Source organism: Salvelinus alpinus, chromosome 9, assembly GCF_045679555.1.
Source record: "Salvelinus alpinus chromosome 9, SLU_Salpinus.1, whole genome shotgun sequence".
In the NCBI taxonomy this organism is placed as follows: Eukaryota; Metazoa; Chordata; class Actinopteri; order Salmoniformes; family Salmonidae; genus Salvelinus; species Salvelinus alpinus.
Genome location: NC_092094.1, coordinates 82,287,053 through 82,306,744, shown reverse-complemented (window position 1 = coordinate 82,306,744; position 19,692 = coordinate 82,287,053). Strand labels below are relative to the sequence as shown.

The following is a 19,692-nucleotide window of genomic DNA, read 5'->3' as shown; positions in this document are numbered from 1 at the left end:
GAGTGGTACTCAGTAATGTGTTGTATTGGATTTACCCCAAATATAACACTTTGTATTCAGGACAAAAAGTTAATTGCTTTGCCACATTTTTGCATTATTACTTTAGTGCCTTTTTGCAAACAGGATGCATGTTTTGCAATATTTTATTCTGTACATGCTTCCTTCTTTTCACTCTGTCAATTAGGTTAGTATTGTGGAGTATCTACAATGTTGTTGATCCATCCTCAGTTTTCCCCTATCAAAGCCATTAAACTCCGTAACTGTTTAAAAGTCACCATTGGCCTCACAGTGAAATCCCTGAGCGGTTTCCTTCCTCTCCAGCAACTGAGTTAGGAAGTATGCCTGTATATTTGTAGTGACTGGGTGTAGTGATACACCATCCAAAGTGTAATTAATAACTTCACCATGCTCAAAGGGATATTCAATGTCTGCTTTTTTTTACCCATCTACCAATAGGTGTCCTTTGTGAGGCATCAGAAAACCTTCCTGGTCTTTATGGCTCAATCTATGTTTGAAATTAACTGCTTGACTGTGGGACCTTACAGGTAATTGTGTGTGGGGTACAGAGATAAGGTAACCATTCAAAAATCATGTTGAACACTTTTATTGCACACAGTGTCCATGAAACTTATTATGTGAGTTGTTAAGACATATTTTACTTCTGAACTTATTTAGGCTTGCCATAACAAAGGGGTGAATACTTATTGACTCAAGACATTTCAGCTATTCATTTGAAATTAATTTGTAAAAATTTTGAAAAACATAATTCCACTTTGACATTGTGGGGTATTGTGTGTAGGCCAAGTTGTGTGAATACTTTCAGAAGGCCCTGTAAGTGTTTCAAATGACATCATCAGTGTGCATGGTGTGATTTTAACCAGTTATGAGTAGGCATTGCCTACTAATTGCCTACTAATTAGTTGATGATGTCATTGGAAACACTTATCCCCCACTATCTTTTATGCTACAAAACATAGAAAGGTGCAATTTTCACATATGTTGATGTTGGGCTGGTGCTGGAGATTATGAATATGAAGTTGACATTTTTAAAAACATTTCCCTTAAAGCATAAGGCATCACATTAAGTATGTTATTCCATCACTTTTACAGGGTCCAATAATGCACAAGGGACATGTTTATATCTGTCATTGGCAATATATCAAGCCCCCTGCCCTCAGAGCGCCAGTAGTAAGTCATCTGCAAGCACAGCAGCAGTGGCTCTGACCTTTGTCAAAGTGACAGTAATGCAGAGCGATGGCACTTCTCTCCTTCGCTCTATCCATGGACACTCTTTACCAGGGCTCTGCTGGAGACCAGGACACAGGTCTTCTGTAGTTGCTACTCATCCTCAGTGTTGCTATCGCCCTGCTAGACAGGCGTGTGTGTGTACAGACAGAGCAGCTAAGCATTCATCCTCAGGCCGAAGGCCCCATCGCTCCCACCAAATGAATGAACTCTCAGTAGGAGGGATGTGATGAGCACTACCAATGCCAAACGCCTGGCTAACTTCTAATGGCTGGCTGGCTATCCTCAGATGGTTGGCTAGTTTCAAGTTGCTTCATTTCACATTGATGCTTGTAACACATGGACGTCTTGATGTTTGACATTGTAGGAGGGGAGAGAATAATAAGTTCTACCTCAGCACAACTTGAGTCATTTATCAAGTAACCACAACATCTACTTTTACCAGGGGTCCTTTTTGGGGAGAAAAATAACAGAGAAACCTTTTACTTTTAATACAATTTTATTGAAAAAAAGGGCCAAAAAAACAAGAAGAAATTCAGAAAAAGATTTGCAGAGAAAAGCTCTTATATGTACAGCATATTGCACTACATAACAAATTGTCCTTCGACAACAAAAATGAAACGCAAAAAAATAAATGAGTGCACAGTACAGTCTCGAAAACACACAGTCAATGTTTACAGAAATGCTACATTTTCACTGGGTCTCTTTTCTTGGGAGTACAGAGAGTGTGTGATAATCAAGACTTAGTTGAAACTGAGCAGTTAAAGGCATTTTCCAGGGTGTCAGTAATACATGTACAGTTCATCGGTTCCTTAGAAAGGACCATGTGTAATGCTGATGATGTCAGATATCATATGGTGTACAACACTGAAATACATTTTTTGTTTTGTTGTTGAAAACATGTTTACACCAGAACCAGTCACAAAAGCAATGTTTCAAGTTCATTTTTATACGTAAAAGCCCTTGATCTCATTGGACTCGTTAAAAAGATCCAACAAGTATTAAAAAGGATTTAAAAGCCTAAAAACTGTCCGTATAAAACCTGGCCCTTTCATATGAAAAGACATTTAAAAAGTTACGAAGACAATGACCAAGGAAGGTTCTTAATACAAATAATAAAAAAAGAAACATACAAATTGAAACCTTCCTCAAAAAACTTCAAATTTAAAGAAAGTGGACTACAAAAATTCAAGACACTTACGGTTTATCCATAATATACAAAACTCACTCCTTTGAGTTCCTGTAGCCTTGCACAGTGCTGAGATAGACTTGCCATATACTATCTGCACTACACAGCTTCAGAACCCTCTCTAACAAATGATTTCTGGGCACCATGGTGGTTTGTTTCTCTTTCAAAGAAATCAAAAAATGTGCTATACAGGTTATAGCTTCGTCAATGGTCTGCTATAGTAAAGACACACTCAGCTAGTTCAGCACCTGACAGACTTGAGAGAACGATCCAGAGTACACTGTACAATAACACAGGGATAGCTCAGGGAGCCACCAGCTCTACAGACGCAAAGTACTTTCCAGTGCATGTTGATTACAAAAGAACGCTAAAGAAGACAAAAAGTACAGAACCCATAACCAATGCCCAGTGACTAAAGAAAAACGAGGCAAATTATCTGAAGGTTACTGATCCAGCTCCAAGCCATTGACCAGGAAATAGATTCTACTGCTGTCTACTGAATGGATGACGTGACGTGGCTGATTTAGATAAATGCCTTAACCGATTGGGCCCATTTCTGGAGATTATTACCCTCAGGGAAAACCAGACACAGTGCAGACAACCATCGCTCTGCACAGTCAAACAAATGTATCATACACACATCTAGAACCAAAAAAAGAAGATAAATTGCACACAAAATCTATACAGTAGAAAAGGGTGAATATACAAAAAATAAATATAAAATAAATACAAAACTGAAAACAACACCAAAAGTCCTAAAGGAAATGGAGGAGCAGTACACATAGATGTAGGCTACAGTATACGGAGATAAGCAAGTTTAGAAACTGGTCAATGTGCTACAGTGAGACAGGAAGCTACGGTGACTGGCTCAGTGTTCAGGATCTGCAGGAAACAACAACAAACAACACCAACGTTCAGCTGATGTCTTACTGCCCCACATGCTTCTAACGTAGTCCCTGCCATAACAGAGTCATAGCAAGCGTAATCATCTGACCACTCTGTCTAAAGTGTACCTTTGTATCTATGGTTATGTATCAAATGTATTTCAAGTGATGCAGACAACAGAATTGGATTTAACCACTCATTTCCTTTGTCCTTCTACTCTATATGGGAAACTCTTGCTAAGAGTATTGTATTTTCCCTGGCCCTGAGACATACAGTGGGGAGAACAAGTATTTGATACACTGCCGATTTTGCAGGTTTTCCTACTTACAAAGCATGTAGAGGTCTGTAATTTTTTATCATAGGTACACTTCAACTGTGAGAGACGGAATCTAAAACAAAAATCCAGAAAATCACATTGTATGATTTTTAAATAATTAATTTGCATTTTATTGCATGACATAAGTATTTGATAACCTACCAACCAGTAAGAATTCCGGCTCTCACAGACCTGTTAGTTTTTCTTTAAGAAGCCCTCCTGTTCTCCACTCATTACCTGTATTAACTGCACCTGTTTGAACTCGTTACCTGTATAAAAGACACCTGTCCACACACTCAATCAAACAGATTCCAACCTCTCCACAATGGCCAAGACCAGAGAGCTGTGTAAGGACATCAGGGATAAAATTGTAGACCTGCACAAGGCTGGGATGGGCTACAGGACAATAGGCAAGCAGCTTGGTGAGAAGGAAACAACTGTTGGCGCAATTATTAGAAAATGGAAGAAGTTCAAGATGACGGTCAATCACCCTCGGTCTGGGGCTCCATGCAAGATTTCACCTCGTGGGGCATCAATGATCATGAGGAAGGTGAGGGATCAGCCCAGAACTACACGGCAGGACCTGGTCAATGACCTGAAGAGAGCTGGGACCACAGTCTCAAAGAAAACCATTAGTAACACACTACGCCGTCATGGATTAAAATCCTGCAGCGCACGCAAGGTCCCCCTGCTTAAGCCAGTGCATGTCCAGGCCTGTCTGAAGTTTGCCAATGACCATCTGGATGATCCAGAGGAGGAATGGGAGAAGGTCATGTGGTCTGATGAGACAAAAATAGAGCTTTTTGGTCTAACTCCACTCACCGTGTTTGGAGGAAGAAGAAGTATGAGTACAACCCCAAGAACACCATCCCAACCGTGAAGCATGAAGGTGGAAACATCATTCTTTGGGGATGCTTTTCTGCAAAGGGGACAGGACGACTGCACCGTATTGAGGGGAGGATGGATGGGGCCATGTATCGCGAGATCTTGGCCAACAACCTCCTTCCCTCAGTAAGTGCATTGAAGATGGGTCGTGGCTGGGTCTTCCAGCATGACAACGACACGAAGCACACAGCCATGGCAACTAAGGAGTGGCTCCGTAAGAAGCATCTCAAGGTCCTGGAGTGGCCTAGCCAGTCTCCAGACCTGAACCCAATAGAAAATCTTTGGAGGGAGCTGAATGTCCGTATTGCCCAGCAACAGCCCCGAAACCTGAAGGATCTGGAGAAGATCTGTAGGGAGGAGTGGGCCAAAATCCCTGCTGCAGTGTGTGCAAACCTAGTCAAGAACTACAGGAAACGTATGATCTCTGTAATTGCAAACAAAGGTTTCTGTACCAAATATTAAGTTCTGCTTTTCTGATGTATCAAATACTTATGTCATGCAATAAAATGCAAATTAATTACTTAAAAATCATACAATGTGATTTTCTGGATTTTTGTTTTAGATTCCGTCTCTCATAGTTGAAGTGTACCTATGATAAAAATTACAGACCTCTACATGCTTTGTAAGTAGGAAAACCTGCAAAATCGGCAGTGTATCAAATACTTGTTCTCCCCACTGTATCTCCAGTATTCTAAATGAAGGTTTGAAATAAAGCTCTGATTATACAGACAGATGATGACACATAAGTACTGTAGGACCAAACATAACCGGGTATTACGAGCTGTGTCTAAAATATGTATACTGCTCCTTCAAAATGGACGAAAGTAAAGTAAAAAGGCAATAAAATGTACAACAAACAGCATCTTCAAGAATACATCAAACAGATTCAAATTTCAACAGTAAATACAGTCTTCCACACTACCAGTTACTTCTAATCTCAGACACTTTCTCTTGTCAATTGGATTAGCAGTGGTCATTTCTATCAAACAGTTACACCACAGGATCTGAGGACAAAGGACTAATACAAGATCACCCCACAGGTACAAAAATAAGTATAAAAGCCCATGTAAGAATCCTGAGAGGAGAGGAGAGGAAAGGCTGTTGTTTCACTGGTTTGTTTGCACATTATTGCATTGGAGTCCAGAATACAATTTAATATCTGACAGTGGGTTAAAAAGCACATCAGTTAGAGGGCTAAAAAACACTGGAATTTCAATGAGGCATTCAGTTAACTAGCATCACTAGTACCTCAGACTGTTGGTCCATTGGTCAGTTCCTGTGATGATATGTGAATGAAAATGAATGGAAATGTGACTGAAAACATTGTAATGTTACCATGAGAAATCGGATACAGTTAAACACCTTCATTGAATAACAGAGGTTGGTTTTGTAACCTAATCTACTCCTGACTAATGTACTATAGTGCAAACAATGTGGATCCATAGCTCCACTTGAAGGGCCTGAAAGTCTTAAGAGACTAAAATGATCAGCACACTGTTTCTTACAGTGGCTGGGGTCCAGTTTTGGGACTTACGGAATTAGTAAAAGATCTATCTGAAATAGACTATGATTGAAAATACGGTGTTCTTTCTTAGTAACTTGAAGTAATTCGTGGGATCCCCTTTGTCTCGGAAGTTGTATCTAAATTGTAAAAGTATTTTGTCTGTAATGTCTTTTTCGTTATATGTCGGACCCCAGTAAAACTAGCTGTCACCATTGGCGTCGGCTAATGGGGATCATAATAAATCGAAATCGAAATCTACCTTCACACCACAAAGTGGCACTAACCACCTTAGAAGCCACTGAGTGCTCCACCATTTTGTTCTTATTACTTTTGGTGACACAGGGAAAAACAACAATTATTGAAATCAATGCAATGAAAGTGACTGGAAGAGCAAAGAAAAATCAACATGTAATATAACAGTATTATGACAGTACACACAACCCCATTGAGGAGAAGGACGAGTTGAGGTGCAAAATGCTTTGTTCTGAGAAACTGTGCCTTTGGAAATTTGGTAAGTTGTCAAGTTTGACCGATTATTTCCTGGGAAACTTCAGAAAAGAAAACCCCATGAACCACTCTTCTTTCCCTTCTTCAGATCCCTCCATCTCTTGCTTTATTCTGCTTGGTTCATGTCAACAGTTGTTGGGTTGTGGCAGGTGACATTGACAAGGCATTCCCAGGTCCATGGAGGCCATTCAAGATGTACACATACGGAAGTGCAAACAAATTCAACAGGAATAATGACTGTACAAAATACTACATCACACAATTACCAAAACAAGGACATCATCCAGTAGAGGAATCTCATGAAACAACATGGCATCTTCTTGGAAAAAAATCTACCTTGTAAAAAAATGGTTGTCTCCGTCCTGCGGTGACCTTTTCTCTCTTCTTTTCCCCCAACCGACCCATGTTAAATTTGACAGTGCCATTAGGAGTCCAGTCCCTGTGGGAGAGGGGTGGTCTGGGCTGGTCTTCTCCATCACCTCCACCCTGCTCTCCCCCTTCCAGCGATGGCCTCCTGCTCAAACAGCAGGGTGAGCAGAGCTGAGGCCAGGCGCCACCACAAGGGCCTCATATTCCTTTGGTTTCGGTGATACTGCAACAAAACAAGGGAGAAAAACAACCGAGTCAGAACAGGATGTGGACAGGATAGTCGGGAAACTGGCATAGTCAGAGACAAATGATGGCATCATTCACTTACCAGGGTGTTCCGTTGGAGCTCTGGATGGTTGTTGGTGAGTGATGTGTGGTGATTGTCAGTGAGAGGGATCAACAGAGTAAATTGAGGAGGAGTAAGTCAAAACCAGAAACCGGAATGGCGCTGATATTTTCACAACAGTCTGTGCCTGTCCCCAGCACTACTTATTACCGCTGTCTCTTTGTGTGCAGGATTGAGAACCCTATACAGCCAGTGTAACACTAACTACCACCCCATGCCACAGACACATTCATTGCACAGCTCTTGTCTATGGAAGCCGAATCCAACAGCACATCCGGAGCAGCCTCCCTCTCTGGCTAGAGAGCCAACTGGACAGTGTGTGATTCGGAGGATAATGCTATCTCTGCCATTGAAAGGAGGAGATAAGATAATTGCACTAAATAGGATTAGGGAGCACTTGAGGAAGAGCGGAGACCCACAGAAATACATCTCAGTATGAGAGCTGAGCTTAGCTCCACAAAGTAACTCATCTACAGACGAAACAGACACTACCGGACCTGATAACACCACGGCTATTTTTAGACACACGCCATAAACTAACAAAGACCAGCAATAGGCTGGATAATACGTTTTGGCAATACACTGTAAGCACATTGCCAGTTTCAGGCAACATTATCCCATTGTATTCCAATTCCACCAAAGCGTCACTGCCGAGTTGACTTGTACCATCTTAACACGACAGCTGAGGCAGCATCTGTGTCCAACCCCAGAGATCAAGCTGTTTATAACTAGCCTGCACTCTCCATTGTGGTAAGGCCCAGGTTCTCTGCCACAGCTTAAACCGTTCAAAAGATAGAGACATGTTTGTAGGAAGAAAACAGAAACGGCTCTGTTCATTACAACTGTATCTAGCGGCTACAGGAGGTGACTGACATAACCCCGGTTCTATGAACCCAGATTTTTTATTTTAGTTCCTGTCATAATTTTTAAATTAGGCGACCCCACATAGGGTCGCAACCTTTAGCTTGGGAAATGCTGTTTTAGAGTGTTGCATAAGCTGGTACCAGGTGCAAACTGGCTCCTGCACGCTCCACACACACCAGTTTTTGTTAAAAAAAGAAAATAAACAATCTATCAGGAATCGCCATTGGCTATTTGAGGGACTACTGGGAATCTTGATCGTGCTAGTTTTGTGTTGTAGCATTTATTTGAAGCTAACTGAGGGATATTTTCGATAAGTGCATAATAACACTGTCTGCTTCATAAAGTCTTCTTCATAAATGTACATTATACATAGCACAAATTGGACTAGTTCACCTGAAGACACTCTGAGCCCTAACAACAGCTAACATAGCAACACAGTTCTGCCTTGAGACACTCTTTCTTTAGATCTAATTACAACTACAAAGCACATTACCAAGCCCATCCATCTGTCTGTGATTACACCTGAACAGGCCAGCTCTCACAGAGGGCAAAGCCCATTACAGGCAGTTGTGACTGTCAGTAATGCTGTACAGTGTTAGTAGGCCTACAGTGAGTAATACCAGGGCAAGATACTTCCAGGCCATCTGTTAACACAATGGGCTCATATCTTTTTATCAACAAACATTGCTTAAACCGCACCTAATGATATCAATGTGTACATGATATCGGCTTCACATCCACAATGTCCTGTCCTCTAAAATCAGCAGCAGAAAGTCCCTGAGTTTGACAGTGACCTTTTCTCCTCTTCTAGTTCCTCCACCCAGCTCACCTCAGAGATGGTAGGGTGTGGGCCAGCTCTGTCGCTCACTCATGAGTCACGAGTCACACCACCAACTGTCTAATATGACTCGGTCAGGTTCTAAATTTAGCCAGTGATAGAGAACAGACACTAACCAGATGCAGAGTGTCATCACGCCAACCCAACCCTAATGTGTTTTATCAGAGCCTCATGATGCTGGCTGTCTGTCTGTCCTAAGGCTCACAGAGGCACTGGCTTATAAGCTACACAGACAGGCAACGACCAGTGGCCAGAGACTCAGAGCCACACATCTCAGGACAGGAGTGGACAGCCAACAGGCAGGAGAGGCCAGGAATCTAGACATCTATATCTCAACAACTGTAGAGAAAGTGAAGTGCCCTTACAGAACAGTGAGAAGATAAGGAATGGAGATCTGAGACACACACACACACACAAACATACCCTAGGTACATTCAGTGCTTGGGTTTTCAACACTCATCGAGAGCACCAGGAGGAGTCTTGGTGTAACCCAACTCTGCTCCTCGACCCGTGCAGACTGTGGCAGTCTTCCTTTCATTGTGACTGTCATTACTGCCATGTCTCAAATGGCTGCCCTCCTCATGTGATGTCAGTACTGCTCTGCTCTCGGGACCTCTGCTCTGTCTCTCCAGCCTTCTCAGACTGAGAGCAGTTTATGTGTCAGCACCAACGCTCCACTTCCACACTTAAACACCTTACTGCCTCCCCCTGCCATGGGCCATGATGGTAGGATGATAGGGAAACGGAAGGGGTTGTTTATGAGTCAGTCAAGGAGATGGGTGTCAAACTGCGTTTGAAAGCCTTCTGATGCTCTACAATACATGATTGCAATAATCGATTGACAAGAGCGAGAAAGAAAGGGATGGAGCGAGAGACATATCATTGAAAGGTGGCAGTCCAAGTGAGAGATTGAAAGACTATCACACTCATGCTCACACATGCACGCAGACACACACTTCCTCTCATGCACACACGTGCACGCACGCACGCGCACTGTTCTGCCAAACACCAGCAGCCTGAGGTGGGTTACCTACCTCACTGCTGAAGACTGCATTACACAACGAAAGCACAGCGCCAGGCATAACAGCCATGGGCTAAACTGGAGATCACGCATAAAAAACACACTGATCTGTTTGGGTTAGTCTGTCCAAGCATCACTCAACAGCATCCAGACAGGCAGAGAGAAACTCTCGGAGACTCAGGCCTGTACAACTCCCTGGGCTGAGTGGGCTCTGCAGACAAGAACAGTAATTCTGCCCACTCGAATGACAAGAGAGTAGTCAATAACTTCAAGGACTGAAATAACACCTAACTGTTGGTTGCTATATACAGTATGTTGCCAAAGTCAATAATCCAGATCCACTATTCTCTGGGCTTAAAAAAAAAAAGTTACCTCAGTTGTTTTTTTCCTTAACTTGCTAGGCTTAGCAGTGTGGGAGTGTATGTGCCCTAGAGCTCTGCAGCTTCAGGATATGACATCACAGTGTTCTCACTCTGACTACTCTCACTTGTTGTTGCGTTTACCCAGTGAGAAAGGAGAGCGCAAGAGCCACTTCCTCATCCTCTGCCCTGGTCTGTCTCTGCTGTACATCAGTCAGTGTATCGCAGCCCTGATAATATAACGCCTGCCTGACTCTGCCTTTAACTTCCTGTGTCACATCAGATGAGTCACGGTGCAGTGTGGCTCCAGGACAGCAGTCGGTGGTATTAATTTAACCTCAGCCGGAGTGTGGGAGAAAATCAGAAACACATCAGCGAATAAGAAGTCTGCTTAGTTACACCAATCTGATTACAAAAATGTAGTTTCAGAGCCCAAATAAAGCCTTGAATATCTATCTATATGAGACTGAAGAGGTCCATGCACTTCATGAAAGCGATTTTGAGGAAATTCAAGACAGTTGTCTTTAGTTGGTCAAACCCATTAGATTGGGTGTGCATTAAGTGAGTGGGCCCCTCCCGGCCCCTCCTCCGGACACACAACCCTCTTATTTGTGAGTCTCTTGTGGGTGGTGGGGGCAACTGATCTGCAGGACTGGCTGGAGACTCCCTAACCACATCTGTTCCCCCGGGCTCATGCGCCAAGCTTCGGGTTACAACATGTTTACCTAGTCCCGGCCACTTCTGCTTTTTCTCTGTGTGAGAGTGTGTTGAGTGTGTTTATGTGTGTAAGTGTGTGCCTTTAGTTTTTTTTATGCTTGATGACTCTCTTAGTGTTTCCTTCTCCTCAAAACGTACCATTGGTGCTCTGCAGAAAGAAAATCTCAAAGATCCACAGTTCTACCACCAATACAACCAAATGTATAGTATGTCAAGCAGAGGAGGCTGGCGGGAGGAGCTATAGGAGGACAGGCTCATTGTAATGGCAGGAATGGAATAAATGGAACAGTATCAAACACACCAAATATATGGAATCCACATGTTTGACTCTGTTCCATTAATTCCATTCCAGCCATTAAAATGAGCATGTCCTCCTCTAGCTCCTCCCACCAGCCTCCACTGATGTCAAGAGAGTCACAGTCTGAGCTCTTCAACGTATTCAGCACAGTAACTAGCAATGTCACCCTGACCATAATGTCTGTGGTGGACTCCTTCATGTCCCCTGTGGCACCGTGGCAGCATAGGGAGGAAATGGGGGGAGAGAGGCAGAGACAAATAAACAGGAAGCTGGGGTGGGGGAGGGGCTGCCCTGGTTAAGCTGTGTCTTGGAGGGGTAGAACGAGAGGTCAGAACAATGGGCTAATTCATGTTCACTGGCCAAAACAAACATGGGACACTTAGACATGACTACAACGGATGCCCCTAAAGAAGCAACTTCTGGTGCTCACTCTCTCTGTAGGCCCCTGAGTACAGTAGGCCTATCCAGTGGGCTTTAGCTGTGTTGTGCAGTCAGTCACAGTGGGTATCCTCACCAGTTGAAGGTGTTCTTGGTAGAACTGGTCTCCGATGAGTTGGAGTTTCTGTCCAATGCAGACCTCCATGCTTTGTGCTGGCTGGTGAGGCTGCTGTTGAAGCCGTTCCATCCTCCCTCTCTCCCCCTGATGCTGCTCCTGAGGCCCCTGGTCTCCAACCTGCTCAAACCGCGCTGGAAAGTGCAATCGAAAGCCTGCGTTGCCTGTAGGAAAAAGGCCATAGATACTGGTCAGGTCAATTTCATAATCCCTGCAACTCATAACACTCCAAAGTTTACACACAGTAATCTTTTCAATTACCAGCGTTATCTGTAGCGTGCCAGGACAAAGAGGGCATCACTGACAGATAGCGCCACGGTGTCCTAGTAAAGGGTCAGTTATACAGGTATGGCCTGTCGTCACGTCTGCACAGGGCCAGGCTAAATAACCTGATGTGGCGCCATCTGAATGGGAAAGCAGCTGGGTACACTACACACAGGTCATAAAAGCTTCTGTGGCTAGGACTATCAGGCGCCAGGAGCTGACTACAGCAGAGTTCCACTCTTACCTATTTCTCACACTGTGTTTGTTTGTGTGTGTGTGTGCGTGTGTTTGTAGGCCTCACCGTAGAAGAGTGGTCTGGGCTCCTGGTCCACCCCACAGGGCAGCATGTCGTTGGGCAGTGCCAGGGCAGGGCTGGGTGTCTGGGTGCCTCTGTCCTCGTACTTTATTTCCCTGAAGGCTGTGCGCCAGCAGTGGGAGGAGTCTGGCACAAACACATCATCCTCCTCATCATCCATTCGGCAGAAATCTGCTAAGACCTGCCTAGAGGGAGAAGAGAGAGAGAGTTAAGCATATTGCTCTGCTAAGACTTCCATTGACTACTGTATTGATATTGACAAATTGGGATCTTTCCCTTCAAATCAATGTGGATTCTAAACATGTCTGTCTCTGTACTAATGAGATGACCTCGCCTCAGGCAGGACCATAGAGAACATTTACCATTCTGTAAATGTACTTGGTCATTTGGTCAGAACAATAATTACCATTAAAGACAACCTTTCTAATCCATAATAACTACCCTTCTATAAATAAAGGCCATGCTGGCTGGTCCAGCCAGAGCAGAGCACAGTCCGTAGAGGAGATCTATGTGGAACAGAAAGCTAGCAGAGCTCTTCTCAGTCTGTGGTTGTGAAGCCCAGTGCTGATTTAGACAAATCGCTCAGCTCGTCATAGTGATCAAACCACACAGTTGGCTGTGGTTAGGAGACTCGTTGGCTAAATGTACCAAAATGGGGGGTTTGGCAGACAGGGTTGAGCGAGAGGCAGTCTCCATCTCTCTCCGACCTCAACCCAGCGGACCTGTGGCTAGCTTGGTCCCTCATACAGTCCAATGGCTTGAGACTATACCATGCAGAGTAGCCGAGACAACAAAGTCTAGACTTGCAAATATGACAAACAGGTTTAAATGACAAGTCTGACGCTTGGTCTAGAGACTTGCTCATAATGAATAGGTCTACACTTCTAATGAGATTTGTAAAAAAAGATTTGTAAAATAAAAAGAAGGGAAGAAAAAAAGTGAAAAGCTTCTCTACAACATTGCTGCAAGATCAAACTTGAGGATCCCTTCAGTACTGGCAGAGATTCATGCTAGGATTCTCCTGAGGCCCTTGGCTAGCAGAGCAGACAACAATCTCTATGTTTGGTTAATTCACAGCATCACACAGCCTTCAGCGATATGGCGGTCAAAGTGTTATCAAAATACTGCTGAAATGTAAGTAGCCTCGTGAACCCTTTTAGAACTCTCCATCAATACTGTAATACAGGGTTAGGCTACTACCACACCACTATACACTTCCAAATGAGAGTCTGCCGCAAATGGGTAATGACAGCCTTGGATGAAGAAAGACGGAGCCAGTCTCTTCTTCTCTCCTTGGATTTGTCAACATGCCAGGTTCTGAGGATGCTTTTTCATTTCTTCACCAAAAGAGATTTGCCTCAGTTTCTTTAGTGCCTATTATTCTGTGTAAAGAAGTTTGCTATGGCACCCTGTATGCATTCGCAATAAACCCTACATGCAAAACCACATAGTGCGTTGTTTTGACAAACAATACAAGAACATGGAAGTTGCACAAAAGTATATTCTGGTGGTATTTTGTTACAACTACCATTCAGTTCTCTGCCACGGACCAAAGTCTGTTCCCTCAAGTGTGTGTCAACCAGTGGCTCCCCCTGCTGTATTGGGCTCAATTGATTAGCAGATAGCCTACTATCACTCAAGACAACTCTGAACATCACCCCCACACCTACTGACAACACACACAGAACAGACTACACCCCCCGCCCAAACCCACTATCTGGAAACCTGACAAAATATTCTCTCTTTGTCAAAATGAGGTTATGGATAAGGAGTGTGGTCAAGACGGATGTGTTGAGCAATGGACACTAAAACCATTCAGGTAACTGACATTAGTAGCCTATAGGCCGATCCTCGACTTCGGGGATGGCATTTACAAAATAGCCTCCAACACTCTACTCTACAAACTGGATGTAGTCTATCACAGTGCCATTCGTTTTGTCACCAAAGCCCCATATACCACCCACCACTGCGACCTGTATGCTCTTGTCGGCTTGCCCTCCCTACATATTCGTCGCCAGACCCACTGGCTCCAGGTCATCTATAAGTCTTTGCTAGGTAAAGCTCGGCCTTATCTCAGCTCACTGGTCATGATAACAACACCCACACGTAGCACGCGCTCCAGCAGGTATATCTCACTGGTCATCCCCAAAGCCAACACCTCCTTTGGCTGCCTTTCCTTTCCTTTCTCTGCTGCCAATGACTGGAACGAATTGCAAAAATCGCTGAAGTTGGAAACTCATATCTCCCTCACTAACTTTAAACATCAGCTATCTGAGCAGCTAACTGATCGCTGCAGCTGTACACAGCCCATCTGTAAATAGCCCATCCAATCTACCTACCTCATCCCCATATTGTTTTTATTTACTTTTTTTGCTCTTTTGCACACCAGTATTTCTACTTGCACATCATCATCTGCACCTCTATCACTCCAGTGTTAATTTGCTGAATTGTAATTACTTTGCTACTATGGCCTATTTATTGCCTTACCTCCTCGACATTTGCACACACTGTATATAGACTTTTTTTCCTTTTTTCTATTGTGTTATTGACTGTATGTTTGTTTATTCCATGTGTAACTCTGTGTTGTTGTTTGTGTCGCACTGCTTTACTTTATCTTGGCCAGGTCGCAGTTGTAAATGAGAACTTGTTCTCAACTGGCCTACCTGGTTAATTAAATAAAGGTGAAATATATATATATATATATTTTTTAAATAGGCTATGGTTCATAATAAGTCAAGAGACTCTGAGCTGTGAGATATGGGAATGACAACCGTCTCTCTCAACTGTCAAGCGTATTGCATAATTTATTGGCCGCAGATATTCTTGATCCTCTTCTTTATCGTGAGATTCGTGGCACGCTCTGATTATTTTGAAGGAACCTGTCATATCTGTCTTATTACACTTGCTAATTAATTTGTTTAAAAAACATGCAAATTATTCAGCAAATTTGAACGAATTAGACTATATAAACTAAAACACAGATGTGTTATTTCCCAACTTGAGTACTTGGGAAAATTGCTTGTTTGTTTAGAGTTTGAGTAAAACCATTAAAGACACTGGAAATGCCGACACGGTGCCGACAGACCTAAACTCTACAGAGAGGGAATGCCAATTCGACACGCACACAAAATAAAAAAGACTATGTTATGTGGATGGCCACGATTGTTTTGCCATATCACATCAACACGCAACTACCGTTAAGTCAATTGTCAAAGATCCATATAATGTTCTATATCGGTGAGAAATATCCACACATAATGAATAGGAATAGTCCCAGCGACTATACGGGGGTGGTGTGAGAGACAATGTAGCGCGACTCAATGGTACAATGTCCAAAATTTTACAGCGCAGGCAGACCAGCAAAACAAAGATACAATAAAAAACAACAGGTGAATGACACTGTTCAATCTTATTTGATACATTATGACCCGGAACTCACCACAAGATATGTCCTTCGATGATATTACCGGTGTATAGACAAATGTGGTCTCTGTTCACTGTAAACCCAAGAGGATTTAGTCCGTATCACTCCACCGCAACTTTGATTCTGTGAGACAAATGGCAACAAGCTGATTTCATTTCACAGGCATCAGCTACAAAATCTCTCCGCCCTCAAATACTGGGCGTGAACATAAAAAATAAGTAAATAAAGTGGTCTTAAAGAAACAGCAGTATGCAGGCGATGTTTAATTGTGTTACCATAGAGTGTCTTTGGCATTACAACGTGAGTAGTGTATGGCCCTTTAAGAGCTCTTTAGCATTTTTTCTCATAACCAATCAGAGGGTTTGTTTTGATCCTGCTTCCAAATCGTGTATCCAGACACGTGGATGGGAAATTCCCTCGTGCGTGAGACAGCTTTGGTTTGTCGCTTACACTCAGCTGACTGAATTTCCATCAATGAAAGTAAGAACAAGTGAGCACAAATGGTTTATAGCCTAGTACTGTATATTCGATATAATACAATTAATGTCAGTGATATTATGAATTAGAATTTTTACTACTAAAACTGTAATGACTGGGTTGCTACGCTATGCCCACACAATCTTTTTGCTATGACTAGACACGTTTCTAAACAGATGTAGACCTAATACCAACAGTATGTGGCAAAATGTTATGTTCCTATTTAGGATGACATTGTTGTGTTCGTTCTAGATAGACATGCATTTGGCAATAAAATGTAATTAGATAGGGTGTCCAATCAATAATACATATTTTGACCAATGGGTGAAATAGTATGTTAATTGTGTAGATAACCTCTAAGAAAGTCCAAACCTCATGTCTCTATCATAATCCGTTCAAAAGTTATTGGAGTTTTTACCCTTGTAGGATGGCCAAAATTAGGGTGACTAAATCAATAGAGGCCAGAGAAAAAAATAATGAGAAAAATTGCGAGAATGAAGGATACCTGACAGGCTTTCCCGTTGATCTCCTCATCTTTCTTCCCGAACCCGCAGGGCATAAAACAATATAGACGTAAGATAGATATTGATTGTGAGACATGACATGTAGTATTTTCACATTTTAGTATCCGCTTTTCATATTAATGCGAAATTCCTGTTATTTTTCAAAGATTTCTCAAAAACAAGTGTATCTCTATGAAATGCCAATGGACTACTGAGTGCTTTTTATTTTAAAAGATTAAGATGGGCAAAAGAACACAGAAACTGGACAGAGGAACTCTGCCTAGAAGGCCAGCATCCCGGAGTCGCCTCTTCACTGTTGATGTTGAGACTGGTGTTTAACAAAATTGCAAATGAGATTTCTAATGACCAATTAGCTTTTGAAAATGATAAACTTAGATTAGCCTACACAAGGTGCCATTGGAACACAGGAGTGATGGTTGCTGATAATGGGCCTCTGTACACCTATGTTGATATGTGTACGGCTTAAAGTGGTCCTATGGACAGATGCTCCAATCTCCGCAGTGGAGCTTTGCAGCTCCTTCAGGGTTATCTTTGGTTTCTTTGTTGCCTTTCTGATTAATGCCCTCCTTGCCTGGTCCATGAGTTTTGGTGGGCGGCCCTATCTTGGCAGGTTTGTTGTGGTGCCATATTCTTTAAATTTTTTAATAATGGATTTAATGGTGACCAATGGGATGTTCAAAGTTTCTGATATGTTTTTATAACCCAACCCTGATCTGTACTTCTCCACAACTTTGTCCCTGACCTGTTTGGATAGCTCCTTGGTCTTCATGGTGCCGCTTGCTTGGTGGTGCCCCTTGCTTAGCTGTGTTGCAGACTCTGGGGCCTTTCGGAGCAGGTGTATATATACTGAGATCATGTGACAGATCATGTGACACTTAGATTGCACACAGGTGGACTTTATTTAACTAATTATGTGACTTCTGAAGGTAATTGGTTGCACCAGATCTTATTTAGGAGCTTCATAGCAAAGAGGGTGAATACATATGTACGCACCACTTTTCCGTTTTTAATTATTTATTAAAGTTATTTTTAAAATTTCACTTCAATCCAAATAAAAATCAATTTTTAAATTACAGGTTGTAATGCAACAAAATAGGAAAAACGCGAAGGGGGTGAATACTTTTGCAAGGTACTGTATTGCACTTCAAACAAGAAACACACAAATTAAATTGTACAACTGGCATCTAAACCCTGACCTTTCTTGCCTTCCTTGATGCAAAGTCATCAATTACATCATCATAAGAAATCTGCCCAGCAATTGCATGGTTAATACTGATGACAGCAAGGCCACTAAGGCGTTCCTGTGACATGGTGGACCTCCGGTAGGATTTGATGAGCTTCAGCTTTGAAAAGCTCCTCTCTGCTTCAGCTACGGTCACTGGAAGAGTAAGACAAATTCTGAGAGCAGTCCACAAATTTGGATACATTTCTGAGAGTCCCCTTTCGTGTATAAATATCAGCAGCTCAAGCAGGGTCATGGTCTTCGATGGCAAGTCAGGCAAGTTCTTCAGTTCCTGTGCAAGCTCTCTGCCATCCAAGTCTGAGTGTTCTTTATAGTGCAGTGTCACACTAACAGCCTCACATTGTTCTGTCAGCTCCTCATTTGAGAGACTTTGGAAGGTTGACAGCACTCCTAACTTCTCTCCCATATTTTCCAATGTGGAAAATCTTTCCTGAAATCCCTTACCTCAATCAGTGCCTCCCTCACCACTGCTGCCTGATACCTCGGTGGCTCGACTCTTAACTTTAATCTCCCACCTTGTCTCAGTCCACATCTTCAAAGTGATGTCCACATGTTTTTTTTTCAGGATGGCCCATCCCTGTGTGGAGCCTGAGAACAAGGTGTACAGTTTTTGTAAGATGCCAAAGTAACCTGTGGAATCGACAGAGCTTTTAGCAGCATCAGGCACAACCAGGTTCAATGTGTGAGCCCCACATGGCACAAATAGAGCTCTTGGATTCATTTCATGGAGTCTGGCTTGGACACCTTTGTTTTTGCCTCTCATGTTGGCCCCATTATCATATCTGCCAAATGTTGGCCCGTGGATTCTTCTGCCTCCAAAAACCCCATAAAATGTTCCTTTATGTGGTTCTCCTCCTTCAGTGACAATTCTAATCACAACTGACAACTGTTTAGTGTGGCTGACATCTGAGGTGCAATCTAGAATGATAGAGAATAATTTTGCCAGCTTGATGTCACTCACCATTATTGAAATGACATTGCTTCTCAACAAATCAATGAGTTCATTCTGTATTTGCTGGCCAAGGTAGCTGGTGGTGTGACTCGAGGTCCATTTTTGGACACGGTTAAGGTGCTCTTTCATGACTGGATCAAATTATGCCATCAGTTCAACCTCTTTGAGGACATTTCCATTTGATGGAGAGTACAGTGTTTCTGTGTGTCCCCTTAAGGCCAGATTTCTAATTGCCAGAGACTGCACCATAGCAGTCAGACATGTCAACAACTCTCTCCATCTTATCCTCTCAGCCTCCATAAGTGCCATCTCATGCTTATCAATTGCTTCCTCTTTTTTGATCCTCATTGCCAGTTCTTTCCATGTTTTCATGCAGTTTTGGTGTTCTGGGCTGCTGTCGTGTGAAGTCAGCAAAGAACTTGCATGTTTCCAATCTGTCAGTCCTGAGTTTGCTAAATAAATTTTCTTCTTAGAAAAGAGTTTGTTTCCTTCAGAATACACCAACCAACTTCTAGGGATTTTTTCACCACTGACCAAGGTCTTCCTGAAATACTGGTGGTGGCAACTTCTTCCATCACTCTCATTACTTGGGAAAA

General features: G+C 42.7%; 1 protein-coding gene across 2 annotated transcripts; it reads right to left on the bottom strand.

Moving 5' to 3' along the window:
• Positions 1-1,725: 1,725 nt before the first annotated feature.
• On the bottom strand, positions 1,726-16,071 carry LOC139530797 (bcl-2-modifying factor-like). 2 transcript variants are annotated; one of them, XM_071327498.1, is made up of 4 exons: positions 15,916-16,071; positions 12,462-12,661; positions 11,858-12,060; positions 1,726-7,123 (listed from the first exon to the last, which is right to left on the bottom strand). In XM_071327498.1, exons 2-4 carry the CDS (start codon positions 12,634-12,636, stop codon positions 7,007-7,009), a joined length of 495 nt encoding a protein of 164 aa, XP_071183599.1. In that variant the 5' UTR covers positions 12,637-12,661; positions 15,916-16,071; the 3' UTR covers positions 1,726-7,006. The 2 variants fall into 2 exon arrangements, with proteins under 2 accessions (XP_071183599.1, XP_071183600.1); XM_071327499.1 differs by having other exon boundaries at positions 12,462-12,657; positions 15,916-16,058.
• Between the last annotated feature and the right edge of the window lie 3,621 nt (positions 16,072-19,692).

What these genes read in the sequence shown, in the direction of transcription:
- LOC139530797 (XM_071327498.1), bottom strand. Translation starts at nt 12,636, where the DNA reads ATGGATGATGAGGAGGATGATGTGTTTGTGCCAGACTCCTCCCACTGC. An exon ending in GCCCAGACCACTCTTCTACG is followed by an intron (nt 12,061 to 12,461) that starts GTGAGGCCTACA and finishes TTTTTCCTACAG; the next exon opens with GCAACGCAGGCTTTCGATTG. An exon ending in ACCAAGAACACCTTCAACTG is followed by an intron (nt 7,124 to 11,857) that starts GTGAGGATACCC and finishes GTTTTGTTGCAG; the next exon opens with TATCACCGAAACCAAAGGAA.